The 23,561-nt window shown below is 44.2% G+C and overlaps 1 protein-coding gene across 7 annotated transcripts in view; it reads left to right on the top strand.

The window, feature by feature from the left end:
* LOC144819055 (kynurenine/alpha-aminoadipate aminotransferase, mitochondrial-like) overlaps positions 1 to 23,561 on the top strand; it is a 442,105-nt gene that overhangs the window by 315,532 nt on the left and 103,012 nt on the right. For all 7 annotated transcript variants that reach the window (XM_078677063.1, XM_078677064.1, XM_078677069.1 and 4 more), the window contains 3 exons: positions 6,332 to 6,393; positions 15,119 to 15,183; positions 17,325 to 17,431. In XM_078677063.1, the coding sequence (XP_078533189.1) occupies positions 6,332 to 6,393; positions 15,119 to 15,183; positions 17,325 to 17,431 (234 nt within the window). The remainder of the gene's footprint in view (positions 1 to 6,331; positions 6,394 to 15,118; positions 15,184 to 17,324; positions 17,432 to 23,561) is intronic.

Here is a 23,561-nt window from a genome sequence, read left to right on the forward strand (position 1 = left end):
ATTTCCAGACTTCTGAATAGGAGGATCGCACCCAACGTCTTAAGAGGCTGTAGGCCCTCAATCACATGTGATCCATTCTAGGAAAATGACTGAGGTCATCAGCTAGCTAGTTATGTAAAAGCACGAGAATGGCAACCTTATAAAAGTCACTTTTGGAGGAAATGAATAAAACATATTGATTGATTTAAATTTTTCTCATTTGTGATACATGTGAGTGGCATTCCCATCTGTTAGAACTGGGGGTCTCTAGTTGGCTGAGGTAGGTACCTTAGTCCAAATAGGGACCCTTGCTTCTAGTCAGGGTAAGGAGGGGGCACACTCTTGGATAACCCCTTCTCACCCCCTGGTAGCATGGCACGAGCAGCCAGGCTTATCTCCAAGGCAATGTGTAAAGTATTTGCAACCACACTCCCAGTAACACAGTGATAACACCACAAGTGGACACCACACTGGTTTCATAAAAAGAGTGGCCTATTTATATAAAAAGGAATACGATGAGACCAACGATAGAAATACAACATATGCGCATTCGTAATATTTCACTTTGCCAGTTATTAGGCCAGCAATTACTTGTAGGTTCTTGGAGTATTAATGAGCAATTCACGATCTCTAATGCAGTCCTAATGCAATGCTATGCAGTTCGTAATGTAGTAATAAGACAGTCCTTAATGCAAGAATCAGGCAGTTCGTATTGCAAAAATAATGCAGTTCGTAATGCAGAAATCAGACAGTTCATAATGCAATAATAATGCAGTTCGTAATGCAGAAATCAGGCAGTTCATAATGCAATAATAATGCGGTTCGTAATGCAAGAATCAGGCAGTTCGTAATGCAATAATAATGCGGTAAGCCAATCTGCACGGTCAACTCGGGTGCCACTAGGCCCCAACAGCAGAGACAACGGCCATAAGCATAAAGGGGCGTCCCCGGTACCGCTGGGCTGGTACGGGCCGCTCAGGGACTCAGCACTTCTTAGCGCAGTGCAGCTTGAGAGAGCTCGGAGCACTCCTGTACTCTTCCCCAGGCCACACACTCTTGCAGCTCCCGACCGGACTCCAAGCCTAACCTGGGGGGGGGGTGCGCTGCCTCACTCTCTCTCTCCGCTTGTCGGACGTCCTGCTGGGCGATCCCGATCACGTTGCAGCTCTGTTGCTAGGCGACACTGTAGCCGGACGGGTTACAGCGCTGCCTTCTCCTTCGTTGACTATCTTCGGCGGATTCCATTCGACGAACAATGATCCCAATCCCTTTCACCTTGTAGCTTCCGGAGCTTCAAGAAATCCTTTAGCACGTTGCGGCTCGGGCCAGCAGCAGCGCTCTTTACTAACAGCCTGAGTTACAATGACGTCTCGGACCACAAGTAGCAATGCAGCAGCATGGACGATGTTTCACGCTGTGGCGGCAATGCAGTCACTGGACACCTCGTAAACTGCACCACAGACCATACAGCAGTCTCAGGCATGCAAAAAGCACATGCACACAGCATCGCTGAGACACACTTGGAAACTTTTATGTTCCTGAGTTTCCACAACAGGGGACCAGCTCTCCTCGGGCCCTTGGAGAAAATTCACTTCAGGACACAGCACACAGCAAAGTCCTCTCAAGCAGGGGGACACGGCAAAGTCCCTTGTTCTCTCCTTAGTCAAATTAGCAAATGGCAGGCCAGCCCCAGAACACACAGCAAGGGCAGTCCTTCTATTCAGTCTCTTCAGCTTTTCTTCTTTGGCAGAGGTTCCTCTTAAACATGAAGTTGTTTTAACCCTTTTTCTGTATGGATTTCAGTCTTGAGTTCAGGGGTTAAGCTCTTATATTTATACTCCTAAATACCTTTGCAGTCTTTGTGTCCAAACCAGACCTGGGTGTCTTCCTGCCAGTGCACACCCTCCTTCTTTGATAGTCAGGGTCTGGGGCCCAGACGCTCAGCAGGAGGTGGAGCCATCCTCTGGTGGCAACAACACAGCCCTCTTCACATCCAGGGGGCTACTCCTCCCCCCACATCAAAGCATGTTGCTGTCTCACTTACTCCTCCCTGGGGTCAGGACACATCCCAGACCCTAACACATCCAAACTCAGGCAGGCAATATAAAACCAGGCAGAGGCACACAGGATGGTTTAAGACAAGAAATCAGCCACTTCTAAAAGCATCTAAATACACAATTCAAAAACTCTCTTCACAAAAGGATGGGTCTTTAAATTCTGAGTTCAGGCACACTAAACGCCATCTCTCCATCTAATACCTATGTGAAGATATTCTGGAACCATGGGACACAGCATTCTCCATTTTGTCCTATGGGCAAGATGGCCTTGCAACAGTGAAAAACTAATTTGGTAGTCTTCACTGTTCGGACATGGTACATTCCTCAGTACATGTTCTATCTTTCACATACACTGCACCTTGCCCAGGGGGCTACCTTGGGCCTACTATAGGGGTGTCTGATGTCCATAAAAAGGGACGGTAAGGCCTGGCAAGTTGGTGCCCTTGCCAGGACAACAAGGCAGGCACTGCAGTGGCAGGCCTGATATCTCTTTTTAGGGCTACTTGTGTGGATGGCACAATTAGTGCTGCAGGCCCACTAGTAGCATTTGCATTACCAGCCCTGGCACTCACAATGTACTTTACTAGTAAGACAAACATGCCAATTATGAACAACCAATTACCATAACACTTTACACAGAGGGCATATGCACTTTAGCACTGATCAGAATTAGTAACGTGCCCAGAGTCCTAAAACCAACAAAACAGGTGCGAAACAATACAGGGGGAAGGCATAAAGTTCAGGGATGACCCTGCTAAAAGGGCCAAGTCCAACACCATCCCTCTCTGAACTGGTCTGAGGGATAATATGCTTAACGGTAAAGTTTAAAAAGGCTTCAGCCAGAACAGGTAAGCCATGGTGACCCATTTAAATGTAGGTGGATGCATTGCTTGTGTTTCAGATTAAAGCATTATGCAGCTGAGCCTATCAACTGCAGATTAGACTCGAGTTACATAGTGTTGAATATGGCCCCTTCTGCGGGATCTCCCCCAAACGTTTTGCCTTCCTCCTCCCCTTTTTCTGACCTTGTTTTTGTTGGCTATAGGATTCTGGACACTTTACCCCTGCTAACCAGTGCTATTGTGCATGTGCTCGCTGCTTTAAACATGGTAACAGTGGCTTATTCACAATTGGCATTTTTAATTTACTTATAAGTCCTTAGTAAAGTGCACTATATGTGTGCAGGACCTTTAACGCCTTAACAGCGGTGGCAATTCCGCCGCAGTGCGGGCGTTCTGATGAGTGGGCGGGGCTGCGTCAGCCATTGGCCATTCGCTGCACTGGGGAGGGAGTGCTTGCACGGAAGGGGTTAAATTAAAAGCTATTAGTGAGCCTGCAGCACTGATTGTGCCACTCACTTCAGTAGACCTTTAAACATATCTCCGGCCTGCCACTGCAGAGCCTGTGTTTGCAGTTTTAATCTGCTGTGTCGACCTGGCAAGTTAACCCTCTTGCCATGCTCAAATTTTCCTTTTTAATAGATATACGTTAACCCTAAGATAGACACTGGCCAGCCCTAAGGGCACTGTGCAGTGTGTTAAAAAAATGTAGATGTATTTTGAAGTTGTGAAAGTGATAGTGAAAAACTCTTAAATTCATTTTTTACAACTGCAAGGCCTGTCTCCCCCATAGGTTAACATCAGATTACTTTAATACATTTTATAAGTGTAATTTCCAATTGGGAGAAGTATGACATTTTCGGTTTGGTGTCTCTGGACTTCAAGTTAAAAAAGCAACTTATAGTAAAGTTGAATTTTAACTTTCAAGTCTGAAAATTCTACTTTTAGAGAGGTGACAGTTTCTTACATTAACCATTCTGTCACTCTGTGCCATCAATATCCTGATAGGTCACCCTAGGCAGTATGGGAGGTAGTGGTTGGCACACCTGAATGGGCAGTGCCTGTCTCCACACCGAGAGCCGCATACCCCCTGTAGTGAGTCTGGAGGAAGGGCAGGGACCACGTACACTTTAAAGGCCTCTCCTTGAAAGCCCCTACTGGGTATAAGCACTGGACCCCCTGACACCCCAACCCAGTATGCTTCTGGAGGTGCGGAGATTCTGCCAGGAAGAAGGGCTAATGCGCTGCTAAAACGGCTTAAACACAGCTCGATTTTCCTGGTCTCCTGCTCTGCTCTGCCTGCCTTGCTGCCCTCTTTACATGTGAGTGAAAAGGACTGGACCTGCATCTCTACATCCCCAGAACCAGATTGACTCCAAGGGCTGGCTGGCTTGCCTCCAGTTCTGAAGTCTCAGGGACATCAAAGACTTCCAACAACCCTGCTTCAGCACTTGGACTCTGCCAACTCCGAGTCTTACCAAGTGGCGCCACTCCAGTCCTGGGCCTTTGAAAGGGGGTTTTCTGTGCTGTACCTGCAAAATCCATGCATCGCCATCCTTGCTCCGGTCGAAACCAACGCATCTCACCTCGACGCTGACTCATTGCATCGCCAGCTGTGTGGCTCGATGCTGATGCATCGTCTATATCCAGGGCTGCTCGACAATGCCACATCTCCAAGTGCGTTGCTTCACAACATCACATTGCCTACGAATCCTGAGGATTGGAACCAATGCATTGCCTCCTTGTTACTCGCATCTTAACCTTGACATCAATGCATCTTATAACCAAGGTACTTTTTTAGCGTGTCAGGGTTGGTCCCTGTTTCCGACCCACGGTTCATTGCAATCTGTCTGAACGTTTGAATTTATCCCGGTCAAGCGCAACCAGATTAACCCATTTGGGGCTTTGTGCTTTTAAGAACTATATTTGCAGATATTCTTAAAAAATTCATAACTCTGGTTCTGTTTTTTAGATTTTTGTTGTTTCAGACTTTTTTGTTCATTAATTCAAGTTCTATTTTTCTAACCTGGTGTGGATTACTTTTGTGCTTTGTTTTCTCTGTTTTAAGTGTTGCTCATATACTTTACACATTGCCTCTTAAGTTAAGCCTGACTGCTTTGGGCCAACTACGAGATGGGTGAGCACAGGTTATTGTAGGGTGTGTATCTGACTTACCCTGACTAGGATTGTGGTCCCTACTTGGACAGGGTGCATATCTCTGCCAACTAGAAACCTAATTTCTAACACATAGTTTTAAATTTTGCATTATAAATGTAAAATTGGATGCAGTTTTGAATTTTAACATTTATGCCTCCCGGAAGTGCTGTATGGTTGTTCTTAAACACATATCAACATGTTTGCTAAATATGTGTAAAGGAAATAGTTTGTCAGCAGGTGCACATTTCAAATTTGCCATTTTAGCAGCCTTAACCTTTTGTGTGCGACTTACTGCTGACACAATGTCAAACATGCCAATTGAATAGCAGAAATGGTTTGCATGCAGATTTAAATGTAAATGTCCAGTATTTGTAAAGCACGAACAATTACCCGAAGGTGTCACGGCGCTGGGGTCAGTTGGGAAGATTAATTGAGCTATTGCCCAGAGTCACATGGTGATGGGCTGTTCTGCCGCCGGTCCCAGGGATAGAACCGTGAGGTCCGGGGTTCCGAAGTCGGTCACCCTGCCCACTGCGCCACACCTCTTCATTTAGCAGTTTCTCGCTGCACAGCGACCCAACCAATAGTTAAATAGAGCCAAAAAGTAATAAAACTCTGGGGAATCAAGCTCATTAGATGAAAATACGTATATCTTTGGCGTTTGCTAGGTTTAATAACTGCAAGCTTGCTTCTTTCTCTATGCACTACCCCACATGTTACGATATTCTTTTAATTTATCACCTACTTTGATCTGTTATCAAGGTCAAAGTTCATCTCATACTTCTTCCTGTTTTATTAAAAGGTTTTGGGGGATCATGTGAAATCACTCATCTACCCCTGTAACCTGACTGAAATAACACCACAGTTGTCTCTACCTATTTGAACTCCAATAGACAAAAACATTTTTAAGTGATAACGCTTTGAGTCAGTCATTCACGAAGTATGAACGAAAATGGACCAACTAAACATTGCTGCAGAATCGTGCACAGGAAGTATGATTTCAAAATGTATTTGACTGTCTTTAGATAGCTGCTTTAGGAGTCTTATGCAAATTGTCCACATCGTTTCCGTTTTCCTAAAACATACTGAATGTAAACCTTCAAGATTATAACACGTTCAAAACTACTTTTCAGTTTGAGCAGACACAAGCAGTGCATTTACTGGAAACAGATTTACCTTTTTAGCTTACCTTTATAATTGATGATGTTTGGAAAAATTAAGCTTTCGATTAGACTTATAAAGTGTTATAATAAGTCACGTGAATATTTGCATTACAAGTAATTACTGTTAATTTTTCAGATCATGATATCACAACTTCTTCATCAGTGGAGACTGGAAGGGTTTCTTCAACATGTTGAACGGTAATATTATTGTGTATAAAGAACACACCTTGGCAGCAATGTCCCTTTAAACAAACGCATTTTCGCATGAGCTCGAGCCATTATTTATTTGTATCTGTTAAAAATCAGCTGTGTGGACACATATCTTCAACATTTTACATTTGTAAATTGCTTCACGAAACTTATATGTTTGATGACATTATCTGGCTCTTCAATGTGTCTCTTGTTCTCTCTATGAAGCCATGCTTTACCGTGTTACTCGGAGTATGGAGACTCTGTGTCTGGCGGCCTCTCTGATATTTCTATCCATGACCTTTCTATGTTCAGCCTGGCTCTTTGTTCTGTTTTTCAGATCTCGTTTTTTGTGACCTTAATGATGTCTAACTTTAGTATTGCTTCCCTGTTTCATTCTCATTTTGTGACCGCTCTGTCTAATGCCGCTGCTTTTTTGCTCTCATAATTCCACATCAGCATTACGTCTCTCTGGCATGCCTACATATTGTGCGCCTCCTAAACGCCTTTAGTTCTGTGACAGCTCTCCGTTTAGTGTCACTGCTTCCCCTTGTTTTTGGCTTTCTCCCTCACTTCTACCCAAATTCAATGTCTTGACTGTGTTTTTAGGTGGAAGCACGACCTGCATTCAATGCGTAAGCATTGATTGCAGTCTGCTTCGACAACTATTGTGATCCGTATTTGGGAATGTGGACAACAGTCAGACGCGCGCTTTTGCAGTCTCAGTTTTGACCGCGGGAGCGCCCGTCTGAGCCGCGCTTACGCAGACGAACTCACAGCCCCTGCTTTCGCTTCTCTCGCATGCATTAACCGCTTCAGCGCTACCGCGAATTCCCGCCGTGCGCTGAAATTTCAAAAATGGCTTGTTTGTGACAAAGCCAGCTCGTCATGCGCGCAGCGCAGGTAACGCCCATGACGAGCTGGCTTTGTCACCCGCGCTGAAGGGGTTAACGGCGCACACACACCCCCCCACCCCTCTGCATGCACGCACCCAGCCCCCACCCCTCTGCATGCACGCACACACACACACAGGCGTGCACACACTTACACACGCTGTCGCCCCCCACCCCTCTGCACACACACAGACACGCACGCATACACACGCCGCCGCCGCGGCCCCCCCCCCCCCACACGGTGGTTGGGTGTCACGGGCAGCCAGAGGGAGGGACTTTGGCGATCCTTACCGGGGCTCTTCAGATGGCTGCGGCGGCTGCTCTCACGGATGCTCGTTGTTTCTTCTTGCCCCGCCCCCTTTGTGCTCCAGGCCTCACTTTCGTCCAGGGCTCCCTTGCAGCTCCGCCCCACTTCTGACGAAGTGGTGACGTCGCCGAGCCCTAAAAATGGCTACTGCAGTTAAGCAATATTCTCTTCACTTACTACGAATCCCAGACAAAGCCACCTTGTTAAAATCTAACCTGGCCGAGAGTCTCAAATGACAAACGGCACAGCTGCGGCGCCCGCGGCCGGGCGAGGGCTGGAGCACGAGTGTACACAGTGGCACAGCGACTGCCCAGGAATGTGCCCTTGTTTACTCAATCACAGCCCGAGCCACCGAGGCCGGCTTCATTTACTGGGCGAAAGTTATGCGGTAGTCGGGGCACTGACTGCAAGTGTAGTCCAACAGGTTCCGAAAGCAGCTCTTGTTACAGTCGATTTATGACCCACACTTTCTTCCTCTAAAAGGTCGCTCCTTTCCACATACGTTACAGATGAACAATGCAGGTACTGTAGGATTATTTTTCTAGTGAAAGAGCGCACGCACACAAAGAGAGGGGATGGTATATTTTCCACAGGGCCAGATGCCAGACACTTCCTTTCTTTTAGTATCTCCCAAAAGCTGACGTAACTTTCCGGGTGAAATCTAAGCCAGAGAGCAGTCACTGCCACTGCATTATGGGCGGCAAGCACTAGGGTGTCTGGGAGAAAACCTACCTACGCCACCAGTTGTTGGGCCCGGGGCCTGCAACGATGTGCCCGTGGCAGTAGAAACTCAGCCTCCGGAGCCCCGGCTTAAAGGGTTTCCACCTGTCTCTGCTAAAATACCCGCCATTCGGTTATGTTTTGAGATTCCGTAAATGCTTTGTTTTGGTACTTCAATACAATTCTCTCTGAATTGCCTTTTACATGGCAATTCTACATCTCTTTGCTTTAATAGTCGTAAGAAATCACAAGATAGCTCGAAAATATCTTTGAAGCGACTTTCTTCCCTGAAGTTGCTATTTTAAGTTACTGTTTCAAAAATAGCAAAATGGCAGCTTTTGCTGCTATCTTTAGTATTTTGATTAGCTTTACATACGCTTACTGACTGGGCCAGTAAAGTACTGGACAGGTGGCAACCCTCGCTCAGATCGTGAAATTAGCTGAGAAGTACAAGTGGTGAATGAAATCCTAAAGGCACCCACCCCTTACTCTCACACAGTCCTGGGATTGGCTTGACTCAACAGTAAAACAAAGAATTGGGAGGTCGTCCAGGGCACCTTTCCTTGGAGGATTTTCCTCTTGCTCTGGCGATACTTTCTAGGTCTGGGGTTTGACAGCACATCTGTCAAGCAGACTTACTGCTTATAATAAAGATATAGCTTCAGGTGCACCGCTTTCTACCATTGATTTCTTGGACCAGCCTCTCAGACACTGGCTTGAGACTTAGTCAGTCAACTCTTGCCTCAGACCAGTGGAAAAGGATCAAACCCATGGCAGTGTCGATGTATCCATCAGTCTCCTCATCACCGATTGCATTGAACAGCCAGTAGGGAGACTTCATTATAGGCTACTATTTTGTTGCTTGACTGACTTTAATGCGCTTACACAGCATGCTAACACATTAAATCCAGACCTACTGGCTTTCAATGTAGCTTCTTTCTTCAGTCGATCTACCCTTGATTCGGCTTTCTTAAGAGTAATCCCATCGTAACCTCTCTTTCTGAATCTTGCTACTCCACACAATACCACTCAGTGCCACATAATTATATGCTACATAGTTATATGCTACATAATTACACTGCGCTCAATGCAACATACACTCCAAATTCCACTCAGTGCCACATAATTACATGCCATATAATTACACAGCACTCAATGCAACATTCACTCCAAATACCACTTAGTGCCACCTAATTACACACCACATAATTACACTCTACTGAATGCAACACATACTCCACACAATACCACTCAGTGCCACATAATTATATGCTACATAATTACAATGCAACATACACTCCAAACAATACCACTCAGTGCCACATAATTACACGCCACACAATTACACTATACTGGATACAACATACACTCCTCATAATACCCCTCAGTGCCACATAATTATATTCTACATAATTACACTGCGCTCAACGCAACATACACTCCAAATACCACTCAGTGCCACATAATTACACGCTACATAATTACTCTATCTATCTATCGCCCTCACTCTATCTATCTATCGCCCTCACCCTATCGCCCTCACTCTATCTATCTATATCGCCCTCACTCTATCTATCTATATCGCCCTCACTCTATCTATCTATCGCCCTCACTCTATCTATCTATCGCCCTCACTCTATCTATCTATCGCCCTCACTCTATCTATCTATCGCCCTCACTCTATCTACCGCCCTCACTCTATCTATCTATCGCCCTCACTCTATCTATCTATCGCCCTCACTCTATCTACCGCCCTCACTCTATCTATCGCCCTCACTCTATCTATCGCCCTCACTCTATCTATCGCCCTCGCTCTATCTATCGCCCTCACTCTATCTATCGCCCTCACTCTATCGCCCTCACTCTATCTATCGCCCTCACTTTATCTATCGCCCTCACTCTTTCTATCTATTGCCCTATCTATCTATCTATCTATCTATCTATCTATCTATCTATCTATCTATCACCCTCTATCTATCTATTTATTGCCCTCACTCTATCTATCACCCTCTATCGATCTATCGCCCTCTATCGATCTATCGCCCTCTAACTATCTATCGCACTCACTCGATCTATCGCACTCACTCCATCTATCGCACTCACTTTATCTATCTATCTATCTATCTATTGCATCACCACAGCATCACTCGGGGGCACCACAACATCACTATGCGCTACCACAGCATCACTGAACGCCACAGCATCACTTGTCGCCACCACAACATCACTCAGCGCCACCACAGCATCAATCTGTGCAACTATTCAACAACAACTGGTTCAAATATGTTCTCTCAATGGTTCAAGCTTTATTACACATGTCACAAAAAGAGGTTAATATTTCACTTCTGTTCTTGGATTTTCGTCACAATATAATACACTGAACATATCCTTCACTAAAGTTATTTACAAAAGTTTAAGCTACTGCCATTATAAATTATTATAACTTTTATTTAAGTATTAATTATTTAAAAAAATTAAAAGCCATTGTTATTTGTAATATCAATACACGTAAGTCACATAAATACAACACATATTGCATTACAAATGCTATAGGTGTCACATTTGCGAAAGTTATAACTATTGGCATTGTAAGTGACAAAGCTATTAATTTAGCTATTTTCAAAACCAACACATAAATAAAACAATTGTCATTTACAGTACAAATAGCTCAAACTTTCCTAATGCGAGACCTATTGCATTGCAAATGCTTGTTTATATAGCTATGAGAATTTGTATTTGTTTCTCGGAACTTTGCCACCGTGATTTTGCTCAGTGATTAGGCTTTTGAATGTATCCACCGTCCCTTGTGTAATGTCTTATTCTTTTTAATCATATATGTGAGTGGCCTCCCTCTCGTATGAGTGACGTGATCTTCAGTGATGATACTCCAGTGTTTTTTCAGCCATGTTAGTAAGAGAGTTAAAGATGTTCCTCAATATGTTCTTGATATACATTATTTCAAACCATCTGCCTTACACGACTTATGTATGTTCTTCTGTATTCCTCATCTAATCGTCTGCCTACAATTTAGATAAATCTCCCCCTGTCTTGCACTTTCTTTCTCTTTGCCGCTCTCCCTTCTCTGGCCTGGAAGGAAGTCGAGCCTTACGGTTATGTCAGAAGGGTTTCAATTCTCTATGGCCAGCCTCTTCTGAGGCACCACCCACCACACGTTTTTTCTTCTCCTTGGAAGGATTTGCCTTTATACTTTTGATGAAAATAGCGTAGGAAAATGCTGCAAAAAGATGCAAACATAAACAAGTTGAAATGTATTTTTATAGTCCATAAAAGATGCTTTTTAAATAATTATAATCAAGTATATAGTTTGTCTTTTTGCCATGGAGCAGAACTCTGCCCCCACCTAAATAAATTACATTAGATGAAGGCTGAAAGGGCTATTAGAATGAATCGCCTTTCCAATGCCACCCGCATACCACCCACACCTCTTGATTATGACGTTTGTACATAGTGGGGGTGGCAGGGACAGTATATGAGGCTCACCAGCTCCTCTGACTCTCCATCCAGCTCCCCCTAATCAGCCTCAAAACACAGCATTTAATGTTTTAGGTAGGGAGTGCCTATGCTGATAAGACCAATCTTTGCTGCCAGTCTCCTTTCACCCACACCCCTTGATATTGTACTGTGTGGCTTGGTAAGGCAGAGCGGTGCCATGGAGGAGTGGAGGGGCTCGCCAGCCACTCCCAGCTTCTACGACCTTCCTGCACCATCCGCAGTTGATAAAGCACAGCATTTGTATGGTCTCATCCCATTTCCAAAGCTTGGAGTTGGTGTGATAGCACTTTCAGTCCTATTCTCCAGACACCTGTAATGACAGCACAAAGGAAAACGAAAAGACTGCCTGATCTTGGTACCTTAAGAAAAACAAGCTTTTTTCATTGCCCAAGACTGCTGAAATGTGTGCTGCGGGTATAATGGCAGGTGGTGCTGTGATTTATTTTTCCCCACTTGGGGGGTAATTTACTCAAAAAGAAATGTGTGACTTGCCAACCCCAACAGTGCACGTGAGGCATTAGTATGTTTGGACGCATGAAAGGAATGACCCAAAGTACCACAGCTGATTAGAATATACTCAGCGACTTCCCCTCTCTGTTGGAGGCCTTCTGGTTTGTATGGTTACATTTTTCATGTGTGGTAAAGTGCACTAGATGAGGAATGATATTCTCTTGAATATAAAGAACATCACAGTGATCACTCCACTCAGCTCTGGGGTGATATCATTAGTGGACATGGTGAGTGTCACATTCTAGCACTAAGTTACTATGAGGGTCGGTTCGTGAAATAATCTCTTATAAATTGTTTAGAAAGTGGAGCTTACCACACTTTGTGCCTATGATGATTATCTAGAAAATGAGTAATAATATTTTATTGTTCAGCTTATATGGTTGTGTAATACAAACCGAATAAAGCTTTTTGAACTGAAATGAACTGAGTGTCACATTGACATAATGCCCTCTGCGACCAGCACGTTGACACAGTGATTACGCAACTTCGTAAAGCTTCCGAATTGATGCTTACTGTTAAATAGAAAGTGTGTTCAAACCTGGTCTGCATTCTGTGACTAAGGGGCAAATGTATCAACATCGAGATTTGCGAATCTCAAATAGCGATTTTTTAGAAATCGCTATTTGAGATTTGCAAATTGATATGTATGTAAAAAATCTAAATTTTTTGCAATTTCTTAAAATTCCTTAATTGCGATTAGCAAATTGCGAATCGCAATTACAGAATAATTTCCCATTCATTTCTATGGGCTAGGAGGCCCATAGGAATGAATGTGAAGTTATTCTCAATTTGCGATTCGCAATTTGAGAATCGCAAATTGAGAATAATTTCAAGGGTGCAAGGGTGTCATAAGGACACCCTGATGCACCCCTGAAATTCACATGTGTTGGCATATGGCGCACATACATGCCCTAAGGGCATGTACGTGCTCCACATGGCACCTTCACAAATGCAAAAAAGTGCTTTTGTGAAAGAAATCGCAAATTACCACCAACTTCAAGTTGGTGGTAATTGGCGATTTCTTAATGAGAACTCGCACAACTTGGGTGCTTCATACATTGCATTTAAGGAATCGCAAATTTGCGATTCCTTATTTTGCACTCAAATTTGCTACATACATACCATTTAGCGAAAATGAGTTCGCAAACGCCGAAATTCTGCGAATTTTGGCGTTTGCAAACCCATTTGAGCTTCATACATATGGCCCTATATCTCTAGGTTTGCAACCCTAACATTGACGCCATGCATACAAAACAATTCCTCATGTCACATTAAGCCTGATGTACAGATACCTGTCCATGCCACATTGCTATTAAGTCTATTGAATGCATCAAAAATGTCATTGTTATGTGACCTATTATGAATATTCATCTAAGCCAAACTTGATTTTTTTGGGGCTTTGTCTTTTGGGCTTTGTTAACTAATTTCTTGTATTGATGACATACATAACTTCAGTGTTGTCTTTCGTTTTCAAGATAGTCTGTTTTCGTATGCTTGCCAGCTTTATTTTTATTTGAAATATCGTATGTGCCCAAATAACAGATCATTAAAAAAGTAAACATAGTTTATCAGTTTCTTCTTGTGAGGGTATTACTAGTTGATTAGATACTTTCTGTAGCTTCATTTTCAGCTTGATTGTATTCCATAAGAGTGATTCTTGAAATACAGTTAGGGCCATATGTAGGAAGCCTAATTGCGCTCACAAATGATGCTATTCGCAATTAGGGCAGTGTGCTATGTAGCACACAAAAACCCACATGCAAAATAAGGATCGCAAAATTTGTGATTCCTTATTTAACTATTGCATTTAAGGAATCGTAATTTTGCGATCACTTAAATTCAATGTAGGAAGCACCCAAGTTGTGCGAATTTTGGCTTAAGGAATCGCAAAATACCACCAACTTCAGGTTGGTGGTATTTTGCGATTTCTTTGAAAAATTCACTTTTTGGCATTTTTCAAAGTGCCATGTAGGTCACATACATGCCCTTAGGGCATGTATGTGGGCCACATGTGCACATGTTAATTTCAGGGGTGCAAAAGGGTGTCCTATTGACACGGTTACAACCCTGAAATTGCATTCTCAATTTGCGATTCTCTAATTGAGAATCGCAAATTGAGAATGTATTCCCATTCATTCCTATGGGCCTTCTAGCCCATAGGAATGAATGAGAAGGTAATCCTTATTTGCGAATCTCAATTTGCGATTCGCAAATAAGGAATAAGTGGGATTCGCAAAAAATGTTGCTAATCCTACCTATATTGCGTTTTGCGATTTTCTAATTGCAATTCCCTAAAAATCGCAATTTGAGAATCGCAAAACACAAATTACCTACATATGGCCCTTAGTAATTTAGTATGGCGCAGGCTAGTGCGTAATGTACTGATCCCACAAACTAGGACGCTCCTGAAAGTGCCATGCTTTGTGTATACCTTGAGCTGTCGAGCTAAATACTCTTAAAATAATTACGACTGTCATATTGAACATGTCGTTGAAATATTTTTACCAAGATGGTGGTTAAAGGGGCCATCCTGTGAATGATGTCACAATAGATCTCAAATCTAAGCTGATATCATCTAACAAAGCAACATTCTACAATGCCTATTGTTGGTGATTGTTGGAGATGCAGGACAGTGCAGTAAGCACTTTTTCTGCCACAGCAAATCACTATCCAAGAAAACAGTTATGTAATAAATTATAGATTTGAATTTATATGAATAGTTTAGTAACATTAAGTATTTTTATATTTCCTCTGCCTTTCTTTTACAAAATGCTTACCTTGTTGTCTCTAGTGTGGTGGATTTCTACAGGTCACAGCGAGATGTCATGCTTTCTTCAGCAGAAAAATGGTTGACTGGTTAGTAACTTTTAACAAAATACAAATTGTTTTGGTGTGATTTGATTATTTTTCTCACCATCAGTAAGTGGAAAGATGAATAATAGGGCATATTCTCAACATACCAGAACACCAAACAAAATCAGTCTTGGGGCATGACTTTAAATTTGGCAGATGGGATACTTTTCACAAACGTGACAGATATCCAATTTGCAATATTACATAAGGGATAAAGTACCTCCTGCTGTACAGTAGAAGGTATTGCAAGTCACAGAGGATTTTCATAACCATGTAGATGAACAAAGTTGAAGGTTATGGAACTCCAAGGTGACTTACAAATATCCTTACCATGTAGGGCAGGGAGTACTTAATCCCATATAATACATGGTCACATTATCACCTTTCCCACAAACCACTCATAATCTTGGTGCGTAGCTCTTTTATATGAAAGAGCATGTTTGCATACACGAAGAATTTAAATAGAACCTCTAGTGCAAAATGAAACGCATAAAAAACCTGTTAGATATCTGTTGCAAAAAGATATTAGAAACAGTTCAATACAAGTCCGTTTTTTTTATAAAAGGGCTGCAGTAGCTCAGAGTGTGTAGAGACCAGCAGAACGATTCTATATTTTCTATGATAATCTAAGTAGTGAAAAAAATAAACGTTCTTTTTACTTTTTACTACAAGCTGGGAAAAAGAGCAGAAGAAAGAAAAGCAGTGTTTCATTTTCTTTGCTTTAAAAAGCTGCTCCGGATGTGACCTGCCTTTCACCTGGGCTTTTGGCTCTGTCAGCATTCACTGTGATGCCACAACTCGACTGCAATAACTCAATACAGTTGCCTTCTGAAGTTTTTTTTCTTATAATCAGCGAGTGTGCGTCACAGGTCGCTGATTGTAAAGACATTGTACAGGGATTGCAGACTCCCATTACAAGTGCTTTATATCCTATGACACTTCTGATAGGCGGAAATCGCAGTGGTATTATTTCAATCAAATCACAGGGGTTAAGGAGTGACTTCACATGATCCCTGCCTCCAACCCTCTATAACTACACACGAAGCGTATTCAGATGAACTTTGACCTTAATGAGAGTTCAAAGTAGGTGATATCAAAATAAAGGTTTCCTCAAATGCAGGATGCAGCACAATGATTACTAAAACCAGACTATGTCAGACACTAAATCAGCCCCTTATATTTTCACTGGTAAGAGGGAATACAACTAACAGCAGTAACACATGCCTGTAGGTTCTGACTTTCAGAAGCTCATGATAGTGATGCTAGTTTGTTCTTTCGTTTCATTATCTATAGCTAGAGGTGGGAATTAACTGCATTTGAGATATAGAGGGAACAGTTTTATTATATATCCCCAGTCAAATAGCCCTAGATAACTCAACATCATACATAAGTGTTTGGATTTTTCCTTAAAAAGGCTTTAAGAACAATTATTAATAAACCGTGTGAGTCTGAAGATGTACAGCTGTAAATATAAATCAATTCTTCATATTTCTTTTCCTTTGGCTGTTTGCACGTTGAAATGACTTTCACAGCAGCAATAATGTGTTTATATAGAGCGTTAATCTTGAAATGTTGAATACAATCTATTAAACTATTCATTTGCTGGTTTGAAATGTACATTATACATACTTTTCGACCGAAACTCTTATTATGCAGACACTTTTAAAATGTTGATTGTGCTGTTGTTTGCTTAATGTTAGCGCACTGAATATAGGTTTCATTACTTTCGTTTGAAAGTATCGTTCGGGTGGTTTGAAATGAAAGATGTGGAGAAGAATGTGAACGAGATAGTGTGTTTTTGGAAATCGTTAAATATAATTGCTTTGTTAACTTGGAATGAATTCATGCGAATAGGCACATATTAGGTAGGTATTTCACTGTGCAGTTTTGTGAACTTTTAATAACTAATAGAGGAAACAGAAATGATTGTGCATCACATTAAAGTTTGACATTTCATAACTCTGAAAACACACAGCGCAGTGTAATGTTTTGTTGAGGCAGTGGTGCACAACTTAGCCAGTTGCTTAAGACCAGCGCAAGAGGTAACCGTAACAAGACTCTTTGAGCCCAAGAGAAGCAAGGCCTGCAAAGGTTAGGAGAGATGCTGGCACACCTGACCCGTTTTTGTGTTTTTTCACCTCTAGGTTTGGCAGAGTGGCAGTGCCCAGAGGCTGGCATGTTTCTATGGATGAAGTTAAAGGGGATTTCTGATACAGAAAAGTTGATCATGGAAAAGGCCTTCAAGAAAGAGGTAAGATTTAATTTCCAATAAAAGCTCTTTTTTAACAACCTGTTTTGACCGGAAGGTACATGAAGTAAACTTGTGTTGTGCTCTATTTGTCCTAAGTATTCTACGGCTGTAAATATGGTCTTAATGAAGATGTGACCATAACTGTAATTATTGGGCTTTTCTCAAACCCATTGACGATTTTTAGCGTGAAACAATATTGAGGTGTTAATGTATCAATCAGCAGGCAACCGGAATTAATGTTAGTAGGTGTATGTGTTCCATGAGGTAGGGATGATGGCAGTATACATTTCACAAGTTTGTTGAGCCATGTTGTAGATCAAATATTAAGTTATTGTCACTGACTGGGCCAGAGTGTCTCACATGGAAGGTATGCAAGGTACTGACGCACAGTATAAAACTGCATATGACAGTACAGGTTATGTCGCTGTCTACTGTTACTTGCATATGGTTTGATTGAGTACATCATTTGAGTTTTTGAGCTGCACTCTTGGTTTTCACGACGTTTATATGGCCGTACTGTAAGCTGTTCTGCTCAGGAGGAGTTGTGCTTGCCCCTATCTAGTAGACACGTTTAGCTTCACTGAAGCTCCAGCAGGTTTATTCAGTTCTATGGGTGTAGCTAAGGGTTGGAACGTGCTCGAATTACTCTTAATATCCTTGGCAATGTTAAATAAACTATAAAAGACTTAAAGTTTGTGGTAACTGAATGGCCATTACAAATTGACCACTGTTCTGTCCTTCGGCCCAAGGTTCCTTCTGCTTCATTTCTGATATTGGGGTCAACCGGCTCTGTTTGGAAATGGCTTTAGTGGCTGCATGACATTACAATTCCCGTTCTAATAATGGTGGACCTATTGTTGCTGTTTTTTCTGTTTAAAACTGCATTGCCAGGCATGATTTTTGCAAAAGGTAAACCAGCAACAACAGCTCCAGTGAGTTAACGACATTAGCTTTTGTTTTTTGGAATTAGATCATCAATTTAGGGTGTGATTTTGATCATTTTATTTTTGTAAAATGTGAAAAATACTTATTGTGATTAATTTTAGCTAACCAAACATGATATTGTGTTTGGGAAGCGTTCTCCATTATAGTGCAATGGCACCTTTGTGACTATTATCGTAATACATTATGTTGGCACTAGGATTAACAAGATCTTCATGTACAAAGAAGCAGTCCCTTTTAATTCTTCTCATGGCACATTTCTTCTGCTTCTGTTTGCTGATTCTAGTTCATGCGTTGGTTCTCAATATGCCAATATCTGTACCCTTGTTGTTGTATGCCATCAGGATGGGAGTCCTGCATTTCCACAACTGACCATAAGTAAAGAATACTCATTTAGGGTGAACAGCCATTACAACGCGGTTTTTACCATGCGTTGCTATTACATCGCATGCGTTACAACACATGCGATGTTACAACACATGCGATGTTACAACGCGTGGTAAATACCACACGTACCATTACATCGCATGCGCTTTTATGCGATGTAATGTGTGCGGCGGCGGCTATCCAAGTCGTTGTGAGGAAACTTAGGCTGTTTCCTCACAACGACGTGCACCAAGCAGGAAGGAAGAAGCAGGAACCTAGAGCAGAGACGGCGACGCTGGAGAGGAGAGAGGTAAGGGGGTTTGAGCTTGGGGTGGGGGTTACTTTTGTAGGGTTTAGGGTAGTGTAAAAGTAGTGTTCTAACGTTTGTGTGGTTTTTGTTTTACGTTTTAGTGTGTTTTTAACTTGTTCAAGTTCAGGAATTTGTATAGCGCACTACTCACCCAGAGGGTCTCAAGGCGCTTGAGGGAGGGAGGTGAATTTACTTATCGAATATCCAGGTTTTGAGTTGCTTTCTGAAAGAGAGGTGGTTGTGAGTGAGGCGGAGGTGGGTGGGGAGGCAATTCCAGGTTTTAGCAGCTAAGTAGGAGAAGGATCTTCCCCCCATGGTGGATCTGTGGATGCGCGGGATTGCGGCGAGGGCTTGATTGGACGATCGTAGTTGGCGGGAGGGGGTGTAGAAGGATAGATGCGTATTGAGGCATTCGGGTCGTAGAGGGCTTTGTGTGCGTGGGTGAGGAGACGGAACGTTATTCTCTTGTTGACAGGGAGCCAATGGAGGTCTTTCAGGTGGTCGGAAATGTGAGCTTGCCGAGGGATGTCCAAAATGAGCCTGGCTGAGGCGTTTTGGATGCGTTGGAGTTTTTTCTGTAGTTTGGCTGTGGTTCCGGCGTAAAGGGTGTTGCCGTAATCCAATCGGCTTGTGACCAGTGCGTGGGTGACTGTCTTTCTTGTTTCGGTGGGGATCCAACGGAAGATTTTTTTGAGCATTCCTAGGATGTTGAAGCAAGATGATGAGACGGCGTTGACTTGTCTGGTCATCGAGAGGGAGGAGTCTAGGATGAAGCCCAGGTTAAGTGCGTGGTCCGTAGGTATGGGTGCGGTTCCGAGGGCCGGTGGCCACCATGATTTGTCCCAGGCAGAGGGGGATGGACCTAAGATGAGGACTTCTGTTTTGTCCGAGTTTAGTTTTAGACGGCTGTTCTTCATCCATTCGGCTACTTCTTTAATTCCTTCGTGTAGGTTGGTTTTGGCGGTGTTTGGGTCTTTTGTGAGGGAGAGGATCAGCTGGGTGTCGTCTGCGTAGGAGATGATGTTGAGGTTGTGTTGGCGCGCAATGGATGCGAGGGGACTCATGTATACGTTGAAGAGGGTGGGGCTGAGTGACGATCCTTGTGGTACGCCGCAGATGACTTCGGTGGCCTCTGATTTGAAAGGGGGGAGGCGGACTCTCTGGGTTCTTCCGGTGAGGAACGATATTATCCAGTCCAATGCCTTTCCTTGTACTCCGATGTTGCTGAGGCGTTGTATGAGGGCGCTATGACAGACTGTGTCGAAGGCTGCGGAGGGGTCAAGTAAGATGAGAGCAACTGTTTCTCCGTTGTCCAGTAGTGTTCGGATGTCATCTGTTGCTGCGATGAGGGCGGTTTCGGTGCTGTGTTTGGCTCGGAAGCCTGATTGAGAGGAGTCGAGGGATTTGTTGGATTCTAGGAATGCGGCGAGCTGACTGTTGACGGCTTTCTCGATGACTTTGGCGGGGAATGGGAGGAGCGAGATGGGGCGGTAGTTCTTAAGTTCGGTTGGGTCATCCGTGGGTTTCTTCAGAAGGGCGCTGAGTTCGGCATGTTTCCAGTTTTCTGGGAAGGTGGCGGAGTTGAGGGAGCAGTTGATTACGTCTCGGAGATGGGGTGCAATGATGGAGTCTGCTTTGTTGAAGATGTGGTGGGGACAAGGGTCGGTTGGCGATCCTGAGTGGATGGAATTCATCAGGCGGATGGTGTCTTCAGTGGTGATTGGGTTCCAGGCGCAAAGGTTGTTAGAGGGGGGTTTTGGTTCGGAGGTGGGTGGAGTGGGCCGGTCTTCTGACTGGTTTTGAAAGCTGTTGTGTATTTCGGCGATTTTGTTGTGGAAGAATGATGATAGAGAGTCGCAGAGGTCTTGGGAGGGGGTGATGTCGTTAGTGCCTGCGGAGGGGTTAGTGAATTCTTTGACGATGTTGAATAGTTCCTTGCTGTTTTGGGCATTGTTGTCAAGTCGATCCTTAAATGCTGATTTCTTGGTGGATCGGATGAGTTGGTGGTGTTTGCGGGTGGCGTTTTTGAAGGAGGCTAGGTTGTCAGTGGTAGGGTTTTTTCTCCAGGTTTTCTCGAGAGTCCGACAGAGCTTCTTGGATTTCTTAAGGTCATCGTTGAACAAGGGTGCTTTTTTGTTCCCTTGCTTGATTAGATGGTTTTTCAAGGGTGCTAGTTCGTCTGCGCTGTGGGTGATCCATTGTGTGAGGTTGGTGGCTGCTTGGTTTGGGTCCGATGAATCGGCAGGAGTGTTTTGTTGAAGTGACGAGAAGAGCTGGTCGATGGTGATTTTGTTCCAGTTTCTTCGGGGAATAGGTTGTGGGGGGTTATGGGACGTGGCTTTTTTGTAGTGGAAGTGAACGCAGCTGTGGTCCGTCCAGTGGAGAGCTGTGGTGTGATCGAAGTAGATGTGCTTGCTGGAGGTGAAGATAGGGTCGAGCGTGTGTCCGGCGGAGTGGGTGGGGGTGTCAACGAGTTGTTTGAGTCCGAGATTGGGCATGTTGTCCAGAAGGGTGGTGGTGTTGTTGTCGTTTTTCTTGTCCAGGTGGAAGTTGAGGTCTCCCAGTAGAATGTAGTTCTCGGATGGGATGGCATGTGGGCTGATGAAGTCAGCGATGTCTTCACTGAATTGTGAGCGGGGTCCTGGGGGTCTGTAGATAAGGGTGCCTCTGAGTGTGGTTTTGGGGTCGGTGTGAATCTGGAAGTGAAGGTGTTCGGCGGTAGCGAGGTTATCGTCGGAGCTGGTCGTGATGCGGATGGTGTTCTTATGGACGATGGCGATGCCTCCTCCTGTTTGGTTGATGCGGTCCTTTCGGATGATCTTGTAGGTGTCCGGGATGGCTATGGCGATGTCGGGGGCTGATGAGGCGTTCATCCAAGTTTCTGTAAGGAAGGCGACGTCCGGCGATGTAGTGTCGAGTAGGTTCCAGAGTTCGATGGAGTGTCTGTGGACTGAGCGGGTGTTGAGCAGTAAGCACTTTAGGTGGTTAGTGTCGGAGCTCTGTTTGGAGTTTGTGGATTTGGTGTGGGTCCTGATGCAGTCGAACTTGCAGAAGTGGCAGGTGAAGGGTCCATGGGTGTGTCCTGGAGCGGCTTGGTAGCAGTTAGGGAGTGGGCCGGGGTTAAGTGCTGAGAGGGTTGCGGCGTTGTATGCTAAGCGGGTGGAATGGGATTTGCATGGACCAGGGGGGCTGGCGCTGGGTGCGGTCCAGGCGCGGACGGGTGTAGACGGGCTTACCTTTGGCGCACCTTCGGCGCGCATAGGGCGCGACCTTTGCGCGTGAACGCTGCGCGCGTAGGCATCTGTCATATGTGGATAGTGGAAGGGGAGGGGCGAGGGAGGATCAGCTGGGAGGCGGGAGCGGGGTGGAGATCAGGGCAGGGAGGCACAACACAACAACAAAAAACAAAATGGCAGCAAGCCAATATCGCAACAGGATTGGGGCACAATTGTAAATAGCGCGATGCAAATGGCAGTGGCGCCGGCACAATCAGGCACAAATAAGTCTGCAGGCAGCCCAGCACAAGTTCAAATATCGTACAAGCGCACCTTGGCAATCAAGCGCTACGATCTAATTTACATCAGCAATTTAATAAATAATAATAAACAGGCGGGGCAATCTAGCGCTACGAACTCTAATAAATAATTATGCAGGCTAAAGCAGTTGTGGGTGCAAGGCGAGATAGGCACTCAGCAGTCTGTCGGTAAGCGCTACGATACCAGGCGAGGCAGGGAGCAGCGTGTGGAGCGACCTCTTCTGCTGGGAGCAGGACCGTCACAGCGCTACCATGGCAGAGCAGGGGTAAACAGTATCAGTGGGAGGGAGGATCAGCTGGGAGGCGGGAGCGGGGTGGAGATCAGGGCAGGGAGGCACAACACAACAACAAAAAACAAAATGGCAGCAAGCCAATATCGCAACAGGATTGGGGCACAATTGTAAATAGCGCGATGCAAATGGCAGTGGCGCCGGCACAATCAGGCACAAATAAGTCTGCAGGCAGCCCAGCACAAGTTCAAATATCGTACAAGCGCACCTTGGCAATCAAGCGCTACGATCTAATTTACATCAGCAATTTAATAAATAATAATAAACAGGCGGGGCAATCTAGCGCTACGAACTCTAATAAATAATTATGCAGGCTAAAGCAGTTGTGGGCGCAAGGCGAGATAGGCACTCAGCAGTCTGGCGGTAAGCGCTACGATACCAGGCGAGGCAGGGAGCAGCGTGTGGAGCGACCTCTTCTGCTGGGAGCAGGACGGTCACGTTTGTAGTGCTGTAGTGTTTGTTTAGTGTAGTGTATTAGCGTTTAGGGAACTGTTGTAGTGATTTAGGTTTTAGGGTAGTGTAGTAGTGTTTGTATACTTTAGTGATTTAGGTTTTAGGGTAGTGTAGTAGTGTTTTTGTAGTATAGTGTTTTAGGGTAGTGTAGTATTTTAGGGTTTAGGGTAGTGTAGTAGTGTTTGTGTAGTGTTTTAGGGTTTAGGGTAGTGTAGTGTTTTAGGGTTTAGGGTA

This window comes from Lissotriton helveticus, chromosome 2_1 (assembly GCF_964261635.1).
Source record: "Lissotriton helveticus chromosome 2_1, aLisHel1.1, whole genome shotgun sequence".
In the NCBI taxonomy this organism is placed as follows: Eukaryota; Metazoa; Chordata; class Amphibia; order Caudata; family Salamandridae; genus Lissotriton; species Lissotriton helveticus.